Source organism: Helianthus annuus, chromosome 16 (genome assembly GCF_002127325.2).
Source record: "Helianthus annuus cultivar XRQ/B chromosome 16, HanXRQr2.0-SUNRISE, whole genome shotgun sequence".
NCBI lineage: Eukaryota > Viridiplantae > Streptophyta > Magnoliopsida > Asterales > Asteraceae > Helianthus > Helianthus annuus.
Genome location: NC_035448.2, coordinates 73,550,495 through 73,564,596, shown reverse-complemented (window position 1 = coordinate 73,564,596; position 14,102 = coordinate 73,550,495). Strand labels below are relative to the sequence as shown.

Sequence of the window (14,102 nt, the reverse complement as noted above, 5' to 3'; positions counted from 1 at the left end):
TGAATGCACTATGTCTATCGCTTCCGTCAATCACGTATCGTAGCTAACAGATGAAACAAGACTTGGTATTGAAGTGTAAAACATATTCATATGCAAATCATAGGTCTGCACAGATGTAGAAGGTCGATCCGCACGAACCTAGGCGCACCATTAGGGTTTTGTGTGTTCTGCGCATCCGCACGAACCGGCGCAGGCTGGTCTGCAGATATTGTTGATCCATGCAAGACTAGTAGATCCGCATGAAGTCCATCCGTGATTATATGCTTGGTGCGGATCTGGATTTTATATAAATAGGTGTCTTGTCATTTCATTTGTAGATCTTTGGCTAGAGAGGTGAAACCCTGTCAAAGTGGTTTCGTGGTTTTGTAATTCTATACAATCAATAGAAACCTGATTATAATTACTTGTTCTTGTTCAATCCACTCTCGTACTTGGATTCCGCACAAGATACGAGATCACGCAATCAATTGAGCATTCAAGTGGATCCGAACCATCCGTTTTGGCAAAGTGAGCCAACAATCCCAACAACGAGCAAGAAGACCGTTATCGAAGAGACTCGCAGATGTGTGAGCTTGGATATTATCCGATGCCACCTAGCACCCCAACTTCTCCTCATCCGACAACTCCACCGATTCCCAATTTTTACGGATATTATTCCCAACCTCCATTTTTCCCCAAAACATACCCCAAACCTAAAACACACCCGAAACCGAATCCGTACCCGAAACCCAAGCCGAACCCACTTCCTCAAAAGGTGGACGACCGAGAAGGTATCGTAAGAAGGGTGAGACCGAAACACATGCTCCTAAGAAGGTCGAAAACAGACTCAACAAAATAATCTCGATGAAAGAAAAGGAGCAAAAACTAAAAACGGAGAAACAAATCCAGAAAGACATGGAATTTCTCGCGAAAAACTTTTCACATCTAGTAGAGGAGGACCGAGTCATTTTGGAGGCTCGTAAGGCACACATTCGAGCGAAATATATGTAGTTTTTATTTTCTAGTACTTTATTTTTTAACTTTGCATTTTTTAGGACTTTCTAATGTTTTCTTTTATTTTAATGAAATTATGTTTTTTTTTTAATTTTCCAGTTATTAAAATTGGCATTTCATTTAAAAATATATATATATAAATAAAAATAATAATTAGGTAATGATGATGGGGCTTTATACCACACCCTACAAGTTAACGGAATAGGCTTTAAAGCCCCCTGTGTGACGTGGCGTTGACATGACGCTGAGGTGACATGTAATACAACTTTTAAATATTTGATGTATAAAATTAGATTTATTTAACCCATGTAAGGGTAGGGTTCAAGAGTGAACCATATTGTTTTTGTGAACAAAATGAACAAATCTTGTCCATTGGTTTAGGAGATCTTGAGATTTATAATAATGACAATTTCCTAATTATTTATGTGTAGAAAATAAATGAAAAGGGTATAAGTGTAAATTATTAACTAGTTCTCTTTCTAATTAAATATTTAATTACATTCTCTCATCAATTAACTAATTTATTAATTTAAAAATAAACACAATTACTATTCAGCCAACCTGTTTTATACAAATATGTATATCCATTTTATACGCATGCATACATATGTAATTTGAATAATACATATGTGTACTTTGAGTATCCAATACAATTACATATGTGTATAAACCATTTATTAGTTCTATTTATGTATATTTTATACACAGTTTCTATTTAACCAAACTGTTTTATACACATATGTATATCTTTTTTATACACATACATACACATGTAAATTAAAAAGTACATATATGTAAATACGTCATGAGAAAAGGTATGATCTCTACAAAATAGGAAACATGTAACTGAAATCAAGAATTCAAACAAAATGATTTAAATAGGAAACGTGTAACTGAAATCAAGAATTAAAACAAAATGATTTAAATCTAATTTATGAAAATTAAAGGTAAATTTACAATCTTATCCTTTTAATTAAAAAACAAATGGATGGCTGAGATTAGTTCACTCTGTTCACAAACAAGGATGTTGTTCACTCATGATCCTAAATGTAATACATGAGGTTTTTTAAATATTTAACTTTTTTTACTATTTAATATACAAAATTACATTTATTCAATCCTTGTAATATACGAGATTTTTAAAGATATAAGTTTTTTTTATTATTTGGTATATAAATTACATTTATTTAATATGAACAATAGAAGGGGTTTTTAAAGAATAACTTTTTTTATTATTTAATTAATATATAAAATTACCTTTATTCAACTTGTGTATACATAGGTTTTTTAAAGATATATTATTTTATTATTTAGTATATGAAATTACATTTATTCAAACTGTCCTAACCTATATACTAGTATCAACTTTAGACCAAGCTGAATTCATGGTCTTGGCACCCAACAGAGTGAGATTTGTTGGTCAACATTTGTTTGATTTAAAGACACTTTTAAAACAATCTTTTAAGTTTGTTTTGGCTTATGGGTATAATAGGATGTGCTTAAAGATTTCTAGTTGATTATGCAGTGCGCTTGGAGACTCGAGTACATGGCTTCAAACATCGATGATTGAATGGTTGATATATGATTTTACAAGGCCCCAGAAGCAATTGTTATATAACCAACTCAGCCCCAAAACCAATCAATCTAAACGAATTTCCTGTTTGTTTCCATATTAATAATAAAAAGTGATGATCAAGTTTCATAGTGTATAACTAATATGAACAAATTGACGGATGAAAAGAGAGAATGGTTATACTAGAAGATAACGTAGTCAAGCGTCTATAATATTTTACAGTTCTACAAGCTTTATTCAATAATTCACATAAAATACCTTGAAAATAATAATGCTTCATAAATTACATTTTTATTGCCAGTTGGCATTTCCTTGTTCATAGAGCTATAGCCGAAAAAAAACACCTTCGATAGGCCTCATCAGTGTCTGTCATTTCCCAGCCTCGGCCTTCCTTATAGCATTCAACCTATCATCGTTGAAAATGTGAGCTATGAGTAAATGAACAAGATCAAGTTGAGATAAAAATAGTATTCAATGTGGGTCAAACGGCCAATCATTTAGTAAGGGGCTGTTTGTTTAGCTCTTGATGGTTCAGACCTCTCTCTTACTGGTTCAGCACTTAATGGTTCAGACTGGTTGTTTCGCGAGCATATGTCTGAATGATTCAGACATTTGTCTCTGAATGGTTAAGCATTATACTGAGTCTGAATGCTTAAGACCTCTAATCTGAATTGGTCATACATTTGCCTCTGAACAGTTAAGCATTATACCGGCTCTTAATGATTCAAACCTCTTACTGGTTCAGCACTTAATGATTGAGACCTCTTACTGATTCAGCACTTAATCATTTAGAAGTTGCCAAACAACCCCTAAATCTAAAACGGGTCGGGACCCACACATTTTTTTGTTAAAACACTATACGAACTATTTATATTTATGGAAACTATAGAATTGGAATAATGATCTGAATTTTCAAATAGCGTAATAATGTATAAACTTACGGTGTCATTAATTTCATCACCACCTTTGAGCCCACCAATGACATAGATAGAATCTTTAGCAACTGCTGCAGCTGAAAATCCCCGAGGATGGTTCATAGGCTCTCCAAATACCCATGATCCGCGTCTTGGATCATAGATTTCTACGGTTGAAACCATTGTCTTACCATCATAACCTCCTAACACGTATCTGCAAATCAACAACTTTTCAGTCTTAAAGTATTTCTTCTATTTTTGGTTCAACTATTAGGCTTACAATTTTTCATTCATAACGACCATTGAAGGACATCCCCTGATTGTACTCATGCCCTCTGTTTTCTTCCAACAACCTTCTCTCGGATCAAATCTTTCAGTTGTCCTGTCACAATAACAAGTTCCCATATCAGCATCAACTTGACCCAAAACAATTTATTTATATCCTAACTTTTTATTATAAATAATTAGAGTAATAGTCTTCTACAAGGTTTAAAATCATGTATAATATAAGGTCAATGATTAATACCGCAAGTAGCAGTTCCCGTTAGAGCCTCCAACAGCATAAAGTGCCCCATTAAGCTCCGCTGCAGCTAGAGCAAACCGCTGCAACAACAAACATCACACAAAACATAAAAGGTTTACATATCTTGTCAAATCAAATGTTGTAGCTTTTAACGGGTCATTTAACCTTTTCAAGCATGGAGCGTGACGGAATCCAGGCTCCAACATCGAAATCCAACATCTCTACCGTTGAATAGCAATCTAAACCATTCCCACCACCGATGGCATAAATCTTATCATTCACCGTGACCCCTGCAAGACTCATTCTTTTCCTGTTTAGAGGGGGACAGGTTGTCCATCGATCATCTACTGGATCATAAGATTCAACTTCAAGCACCAAAAAAAGAAAAGAAAAATGTTACTTAAAATAGGTAACTTTGTTTAACCCTTACACAATCAGTTCCGTTGCAGCTGGTATGAAACAAAAAGGACAATTGACTACCTGTATCGAAACAATGACCACAAGTCCCACCACCAAAAACGTAAAGCTCGCCATCTAACTTTGTAGCGGCTGCATAACATCTTTCAGTAATCATGGGACTAAGAGATTTAGTGAGATTCTGTGAAGGGGAGTAACAATCCAAAGATGCCAACGAGGATCCACCATCAAATCCTCCCACCAAAAGTATCGGGTCATCAGGTAAACTAATGTCATTTAATTTTATATCATTATTTTCCAGTGGGCCCACACAAGTTTCTAATACTGATGTGTTACGCATGTCTTTTAGGTTCTTGATTTCAGCATGTGCTTTAGCCTGAAAAAAGTCAAAAGCCACTTAAATCTACAAAAAAGAATAATATAATTTCCTTTTCTTTCAACAGAATAAAGATGGCTAACATAACGTGGCAAAATGGGTAGTTTTTAATGCAGGTCGATTTGGGTTGGGTTAACCCAACCTATTATTTGTCGAATCTTACACAATTTAAAAAGATAATTACGGCATCATGTTTTATCACATATCATCATCATCATACTCAATAAATCCCACCAATAGCAAAGCTAAGGTAGGGTCTGAGGAGGGTAAGATATAGACAGCCTTACCTCTACCCTGTAGGAATAGAGAGGCTGCTTCCAATGAGACCCCCGGCTCGATAGTAGTTTTGCATCAAGCCTTGGACATAAGGCACATAACACTCAACAATTAAGACAAAGGCCGATTAGTGCATGTACTCCTTGTCTTTCGGCTATCAACGCCACCACATGATGCATGATTAACCATCCACCTCTTTTAACGTTATTTTCACGAAATTAGTAAAATAACATTAAAATTCGTGCACTTTCACTTTTGCCCCCCAAGTGCCCACACATATATACATTATATGCGCATACCGAAAGCGGGGCATAAATGTTTTATCGCATAAATAAAATATATTAATACAATCTAATTATTATTTTAATAATAAAGGTTGTATGCCATAAAAATACACTTTGGGTTGACTTACCATAAGTTTTGACCCATAATAGCATACTAATGACATACACACACTCAAGAAAGTGATCTTTAAAAACTGAATATTTCAAAAATTCATCAACAACTGAAAATCATACCAAATCCTGCTCCAAGAAAGTGATCTTTTGTTGCAAATGATTAATTGTGTCCCGTGCCGCTTTAGATGTCATCAACTCTTCAATTTTTTCAATCAGCTAATATGCGCACAAAAAAAAAAAAAAAAAAATTGTTTGTATATTAATACCAAGAACAACGAAAATACCTGATATGAAAGGTGGCAATAAGGGTCCCGAAAGGATGAGTAAGGAGCGAAAACGGGTGTTGTTTAGTACAGGCTGAAACAGGTCAAGGTTGGGATGACCAACAATCACTTTTTGTCCATTTGTATAAACAAAAATATGTTCAAACTGTTAATTTTGATTAAACAAAAAATTATCAATATAATAATTAATAAATGTCTTGAATAAAGCGATTTAGGAGATTGTATGCATAATAATAAACTTTAGGCAACTTTCAACCTGTTTAACTAACTACTTTTTTATTTGACTCGTTTGAGAAAAAAACAACACTAATCAACTCATTCATAGGTAAATGGGTCCAAATTACCACCTCTACATAATGCAAAATACTCATAATTATAAGTTTATATAACCTTAGCTATCATGGGATCACTTTTGGGACTCTTCTTCTCCATAGTGTTATTCTTATCATTCAAAACAACACTAGAAAGCGGGGCCTGGTCAACAAGGTTAGGCGACACATTATTTTCATCAGATGGTGGGCTCGGAGCCGCGAGTTTATGCTTTAGTGCCAATTCTTTAATCCTCATGCATATAACATCCTTCTCACTGTCAACTTGTTTTATATTGATAGGCGAACTCTCGTCACTCTTTAAGTGACTACTAATAACTTCCACCGATGGAGATAAAGTTGGCTTGTTAGTTGTATTATTTGGAGTAAGTGTTGTACGTGGACAAGACAACGCTTGAGATGCCAATAAGGAAAACAGACGGTTTGTTTGGGCATGGTCTAACTCGAACCAGAAATGATTCAAAGCATAATAGTTGTCAATAATTAGGGGCTTAAATTGATTCTCGGTTAACGCTTTACATTGCAGCTTCACTCGTATTTGAACCTGTTATAAGAAATCAAAAGTTTCCAAGATATAAGTTGTCACTTAAGCACCATAGATGTAAGGGTGTGTTTTGAAAGTCACTATATGATTAAATAAACAGGATAAGATAACCAGCTATAAAAAAAAACAACAACAACAACAGCAGGTCATGAAAATAGTTTTTGAATGTGTTTCTGTTATTCAAAGTTGTAAAAATTTGATAATTAATTGTTTGAGTATTAGAAAATTTACGATTACTAATAAACTAGTTGAGATATAGTGTGTAAATAGAACATTTTGTGAAATGGGAATCCAAGTCTTTCAGGTTAAAAGGAGTGTATTAGTATTAGTAATACTACAATATATGTACATAGGTTGGAGTTTAGCTACAAAGGCCAATTTCCTAAAAAGGCTAAGAAACCATAGAATCATGACATGTGGCAATTCTCAATTTTCAGCAACAAGGGTATAAGAGTAATTTGGATCATGGATTATGTTTGGTAACTATCATGCAGTTAAATAAAACACCATGTAACTGCTACAAATAAAACAACGCTGTACCCACAAAACGTTGTATCTGCTACAAATAAACGATTGTATAAACACAAACTTTCGATTAGAACAAAAGATTCAGTTATGAAATTTAAACACAGTGATCATCTGTACAGACCGATAACACCATGAATTGTAATACCCCCGATATTTTTTATCAAATCCTATAGGGACACACGTCTAAAAACCCTCCATAATTCACATTGATGAAGGAGAGGGTGGAAAATATTAGATATAAGTTGAGGGGCTAAATCTGCCTTAAAGGCAAAATTTTGATCTGCTGCGTATCATTATACCCTTGTGGTCCGCAAGGGTGTTTTGAAAACAATGCACGCCTGAGGTCCCTTACGCCTGACGGTCCACAAGGGGTACGCTGACAGCAAGAAAATGGTTGGCAGCAGCCTTGCTGCATTTTTGTGACACCTAACCACCTTGTTGCCACACTTGACCACATCTTGTCACATGCCCTGCCACTAATCAGCTCCTAAGCAACACTTGTGGACACTTGGCACATTCTTAGGACTTGAGGATTGGTATAAATAGGCCTTCTTTGTGCGAATTTCCATTCACACCTTCTCAAATCACTTCTAAAACCTTTTGGAGTTGAGTCTGATCTAAAGAAGCCTCCTCTTCTAAGTTCAAGTGTTCCTTATAACACTAGTAAGTATTCTTTCGAGTCGATTTCAGTTTATTAGTTAGTTATTAGTCGAAAGTCAAGCAGTTTGACTTTTGCTTTGACTTTCGATTCTGGCCATTTCGGTCAAGTTAAAGTTCGAATTGAACTTTCCTACGTAATCGTAATAATGAAGGTATTAATCCCCTACGATTATACCCTCTGACCATCACATTTAGTAGGCGAAATGACGAGTCAAACATGTGTTAAATAAAAGTCAAAAACGTAATATATGCCTTTTACGATAAATGGACTTTTAAGTATTATAACCATAAGTTTTGACATTATAACAATTTATATAGCATTACAAGACTTATATTAACATGTCCAACTCGTCATACTCAGTTTAGCACTCAATTCCTAGTCGAAAGTCAAACAATTTGACTTCTGCTTTGACTTTTGATTTTGACCCGTTTGGTCGACCTTAAAACCCAATCAAACCCGACTACGCGATCATTATAATATAGAGAATAATCCCCTGTGATTATACTTTCGGGTCATCGCGTTTAGACGGGTAAATTGACGAGTCAACTATATATTACTTAAAAGGTCAAAATGCCCTTTTGGGCATAAAAGCCAATAAATTAAATATAAGCCTATGCAATCTGTGTTTTGACCATGAGATCAATTATATAACATTATAAAATGTGTTTTGACTTATCGAACTCATCATACCACCCAAACATGCTTTTACACGCATAACTAGTTATACGGACATAAATAAACTAGTCGTAACGGGTTAAATGATTTCAAAACCATTCCAAATCAGAATGATTGATGAAATAACCCGTATCCAAAAAGGCCTTGACTCGGACGGGTATCACATGAATGGAACCAAAAACATCATGGATTAAAAACACCCAGTTAAAAGGTAGTTTTTTTTTTTTTTTGTATAGCAATATCTACTCATATTAAAGATAAAAAAAAAAAATGTCTGTTATTATGGTGTAATTACTCATATGCTATCAAATGAATCATTAAAAATAAATCACATATTACATAAATGCTAATACTCTAATCTCATCCATCTAATATTCTAATCCAACAGCACACATGGCTTCATAGCCTTCTTAAACACAATGGAGTTTGTAGACTAACCCTTGGTTTTAAAAAGCGAGAGGCGCACAAAAGTGACCAGGTCTAAAATTGAGGCGCAAAACGCAAAAGCAGTGGGCTTTTCGTACCCGAGGCGCATGATGTTTATATAATTTTTTTATATATCCCATACATATCCCATAGGTTTTTAGCTTCCTTTAACAAATATATAGCTATAAGTAAGGCTTTTATACCATTTTAATTACATCTACAAGTCAAAAAACCCAAGGTACAACATTTTTATGCAGTAAAACGCCTAAGTTACATGAGGTGCGCGCCTCATGCCAAAAAGCCCACAAAAAACATCAAAAAATGCGCCTTTTGGTCGCTTCCTGTAATTACACAAGGCGAGAAGCAAAAAAGCCCCAGGCCCTGCGCCTTGTTGCGCCTTGCGCCTAGGGCGCGCTTTTTAAAACCAAGGACTAACCATACCCTATGTACATAATCAATTTTGTTGCAGCGGACCTAAAACTTATATCTAAAAATGATTATATGGACCCCTAAAAAGATCATATAATCAAAACCAAAATTTCCTAATCCAAACACCAAAACTAATTATCAAATAACGAGTTCTAAATGCAAATCCAAACAACCTAAAGTCAAAGTGAGTGGGCAAATCATGGATTTTCAATCAAAGTATGCACTACCATAACAATTAATTAACAAACCTCCATTTTTTATCGTTTCTACACTACAAACAATTATAGTCAAAACACAAAGAAAACTCAAGCATTTTACCCAAGAGGCTTGTGGTGTACCTGAGCCGGGAATGGTGTTTTGTAACCTTCAGAAGTCCAAGCACACGGGTCAATGTTCATTTGACCCGAGCTTACAGCCTCAAAGATCCCAAGCAGTGTTCTATCTGTATAGTTGAAGAGAAACACAGGTAGACCGGGTTTGATCTTTTTCACATACGCAAAGTGTGAACTTGGTAAACCAAAGAGGTTCTTGTAAAGGCATTCATTGATTGTTGTTTTCTTGCAACCAAAAATTACACCACCAAATTGATCTTTCCATAAACCTCTAGTAGTTCTTGATGAACCATTCATCTTCAATCTACACATTCATTAACAATAAGAATTAAATAATGCAGAATTGAAATTGGTTCAGGCATTTTAACAAACACTTTATATGATGATCATCATATAATCAATCAATACACATTCAATTTCAACACTAATCAATCAAAGATTGTAGCTGCATCATGAACACTTTTCTTTTACCACTTCAAGTAAACTTCCAACCAAAAACATAATCCAAAATCACAAAACATGTTATCAGACGCATGCATAAAAACCCTTTGGAATAAAACCCTCTGTATATCGATAACGCTAAACCCACAAAAAGTAATTGATTGAAAATAAAAGAAACTGATTTACAGTTTCCACCCACAAAATCCATACTTGGATGGGAAGCGCGAAAACTTGGGGAAGAAGCTGAAGAGTTATGTATTGAAAGATTGTACGCATGCTAAGACATTTTTCCAATGAACAATTACAGAATATTCTAGAAATTTTCAACTTTTTATAAAAGAATCTACGTTTCTAATAGAATTTCATGCCAAAAATAAATAGAATATCTGTTCTTTACACGTGGCACACCCCCAACTTCCAAACATGTTATGCTAGTAGGGTGCAAACCAGCCCAGCCGAGCCTGAGTATTATGGTGTCCAGTGACACAGCGGGAGTGACACTTTGTATTACGGTACTATTTTATAGTGGTTTTTTTATTCGTATAACATTTATTGTAACATTATTGTAGATTATTATAGTAGATATACATCATAAGTAGGGGTGCAAACGAGCTCAGACGAGCCCGAGCATTCTTGTAACATTAATTTATGAGAGCTCGAGATTGGCTCATTAGTAGTTTCTTGAGCTCGCCTTGGAATCGGCTCGATTATTATTAACATATAAATAAGCAACTTGAATATGCATACATGTGTTGTAACATGTGTTTAGGGAGTTTTTAAAAAAAAAAAAAAAAAAACTAGAATTTTTCTTTTTAACCCTAAAGTTTTTATCTTTAACAATTTAAGTTTAAAGTTTAATCTTTGTTTCCTTTTAACCCTAAAGTTTTAATATTTGACAATTTAAGTTTAACGTTTTAATCTTTAGTAATTTAACCCTTTTGATTAATTTGATTTTTCACTTCTAATTCAAAAGTTTCTATCTTATACGATTTAACCACTTTGATTAATTTGATTTTTCACTTCTAATTCAAAAGTTTCCATCTTTTGCAATTTAACCACTTTGATTTTTTTTTACTTATGTGTTGTAATCTTGGCTTTTGGGGGGTTTTTAAACAAAAAATGGTTATGCATATGGTTGTTCAAACCTTGGCTTTTGGGGGTTTTTTAAAAAAATTAATTTTTTTTACTTTTCACCCAAAAGTATTTCATAAATTACTTTTAACTCAAAACTATTTGTTTTTTTTTTTTTTTACTTTTAACACAAAACTTTTTATCTTTTGCAATCTATCCTCACAACTTTTTTTATTTTCACCTTTGGTCCTTTATAGTTTTTGTTTTCCGCAAATTTTTCGTTTTATACTTCGTTCTAAATTTTGTGACTTAACACATCGGAACGTGCGTCTTTGGTTTAACGTTTTTACGTTTCGTTCTAAATTTTACGAGTTAACACGACACAACATGCGTGTGTGGGTGAACGTTTTTACATCGTCTATTTTTTCCCGTTTGACAGGTTCAACATAACGTGCGCGTCTTAAATCGACTTAGTTATAACTAAAGAATCCCCGCCGCATTGCCGCGGGATTAATAAATATATTAAATAAAAATAATATAAAAAATCGACTCGTTTAGTAATGTTATGAATTTATAAATAAAACACAAATATAAATGTACATTATAATAGACAATACTAATATAAGAGTCACTAACACAAATATAAATGGGTTATTGGATTTTAATAATCCGAAGTTTCACCCGTTGGCTACTAATAATCACAACTTCAAAAATTCCCTGTAACAATCCCAACTTATAAGACTTTGGCCCCCCAATGATCCTTTGCTACCTGGGTTATAACCTAGTTAGTTTTTTGCTGACGTGGCTGATGACGTGGACACAACTTTGTTATTTGTTGACTTGGCTGCTTATGTGGCACCATCACCACCTCCTCCTCCTCCACTGCCACCACCATCACCTCCGACCACCTCCACCTCCACTTCCACCCACAGTCTTCCACCACCGAAAAAACACTATCACCTCTGACCACCTCCAGGCTCCATCATCTGCTACCGGAAACCTCTGTCACCATCACCCACTCTACTCCATCATATTTAAACTTTACCACTAATTTCTATTGATGAATTCTTAAATCCACCCATGGATTCTTTAAAACCCGATTCACTCAACCAATGAACCGAACCGAATAATAGTGAACCCATAACAGCATCGGATCTAAACGCGGTAATAAACGCTTTCCCGACACTTTTTCTTGCTTCTAGCGTCGTTCTTGTGTTTGCATATGTGGTGGTTTTTATACCGAGAAAACCTGAGAGGACGGATGTAATGGCTCCTAGTAAGAAGGATACAGTGCTGAATAAAGCGGTAGCGAGTGCAGGTTTGCACATTCGGTGAACATCGTAGGTGCATTGTTGAGTTTTTGTGTTGAGTCCCTCAACATAACCCAGAAATAGAAAGATCAAGATTGCGAAAACAACCATGAAAATGCCTACGTATTGATACTCTGTGAATAAGAAGGATGTTGCACCTGTTGTATTTGAATGAACCAGAAAACAAAACATAAATTAGCACAGGTTAAGAAATTATCATGAAGCAGGACCATGGGTGGATTGAAGAATTCATCAATATAAATTAGTGGTAAAGCTTAATGATGATAGAGTGGATGTGGTGATGGTGACAGAGGTTTCCGGTGGCAGATGATAGAGGTGGTCGGAGGTGATAGTGTTTTTTTGGTGCTGGAAGACTGTGGGTGGCGGTGGAGATGGAGGTGGAGGTGGTCGGAGGTAATGGTGGTAGAAGATGGTGGTGGTCAGAGGTGATGGTGGTGGCAGTGGAGGAGGTGGAGGTGGCGATGGTGCCACATAAGCAGCCAAGTCAACAAATAACAAAGTTGTGTCCACGTCATCAGCCACATCAGCAAAAAACTAACTGGGTTATAACCCAGTTAGCAAAGGATCATTGGGGGCCAAAATCTTACAAGTTGGGATTGTCACAGGGAATTTTTGAAGTTGGAATTATTAGCGACCAATGGGTGAAACATTGGATTATTAAAATCCAATAACCAAATATAAATTAAAAACTAATTAAGGGCTCCCACGATGGAATTACAAAATGTTGAATGATGTCGTTAATTAAGAAGTTTGAGTAGTTTTTACGCGAAGTTTCGGCCCTCACCACCAAAGTACATGTTTCTAACAATGGATTTTGTGTTTTCTAGTGTTTTACACTTGGGTGAACCTTGTTGTGGAGTAATGTTGTAGTCATTGACTCATTTGTATCATGTGCTATGAAAGTTGTAGTTAAAACCATATTCTATTACTATCATCTGGTTACAGTTTTTAAGGGAGCAGTTGTTAGGTGTTTTCAGTAAATAATACAACAACGAAGGCATGAGCTATAGTTCATAGTGCTTCACCACACAACGAGCACCTTCCAGGATCTCCTATTTCTGCACTCGCCAAAAGTAGTTTCCCACCATATGAGTATTGCAGAGAATAATGCTTGAGTTTGTGTTACATGTTTTATAATATAATATAATTGAACGGTTATATTATAAGAATATAACCCTTCTAACTACAAAACATATATCACAAAAGTATTGTATTATAGACATGCAAGTTTTATTGTAGTAACTAGGTTCACTTTTTATTAAAATATATTACAATATATATGATAACGAGACTCTCGTTATTCGTAGGAAATATAAATATGATAGTACAATCCGGTTACAAAACTATATGAAAAATAAATAAAATACAAATACATTGTATCAATCTTGATTCAAGTCGACATATTTGGAAAACTTCAACCGCACCTTCTTGTACGAAACTCCCCTGCAAGACAAGCAAAATAACGTTGATGGTTTTGGTTGAGGATCGTGTTTGACATGGGGCCCTTAAAACAGATTACGCCTCCTCTCAGACGGTCTGTTTCCAGGATACAACAACCGAAGCAGTAGTTGTACTGCCGGA

At 35.0% G+C, this 14,102-nt stretch overlaps 1 protein-coding gene across 1 annotated transcript; it reads right to left on the bottom strand.

The window, feature by feature from the left end:
* Window positions 1-2,731: 2,731 nt before the first annotated feature.
* Window positions 2,732-10,579, bottom strand: LOC110917043 (ring canal kelch homolog). The gene is made up of 10 exons (XM_022161661.2): window positions 10,330-10,579; window positions 9,685-9,982; window positions 6,145-6,627; window positions 5,591-5,686; window positions 4,484-4,796; window positions 4,169-4,368; window positions 4,007-4,083; window positions 3,761-3,862; window positions 3,508-3,694; window positions 2,732-2,972 (listed from the first exon to the last, which is right to left on the bottom strand). Exons 2-10 carry the CDS (start codon window positions 9,973-9,975, stop codon window positions 2,883-2,885), a joined length of 1,839 nt encoding a protein of 612 aa, XP_022017353.1. The 5' UTR covers window positions 9,976-9,982; window positions 10,330-10,579; the 3' UTR covers window positions 2,732-2,882.
* Window positions 10,580-14,102: the final 3,523 nt, after the last annotated feature.

What these genes read in the sequence shown, in the direction of transcription:
- LOC110917043 (XM_022161661.2), bottom strand. Translation starts at nt 9,975, where the DNA reads ATGAATGGTTCATCAAGAACTACTAGAGGTTTATGGAAAGATCAATTT. An exon ending in CTTTCTTGGAGCAGGATTTG is followed by an intron (nt 4,797 to 5,590) that starts GTATGATTTTCA and finishes GACTTTTTTCAG; the next exon opens with GCTAAAGCACATGCTGAAAT. An exon ending in AACGGGAACTGCTACTTGCG is followed by an intron (nt 3,863 to 4,006) that starts GTATTAATCATT and finishes TTATTGTGACAG; the next exon opens with GACAACTGAAAGATTTGATC.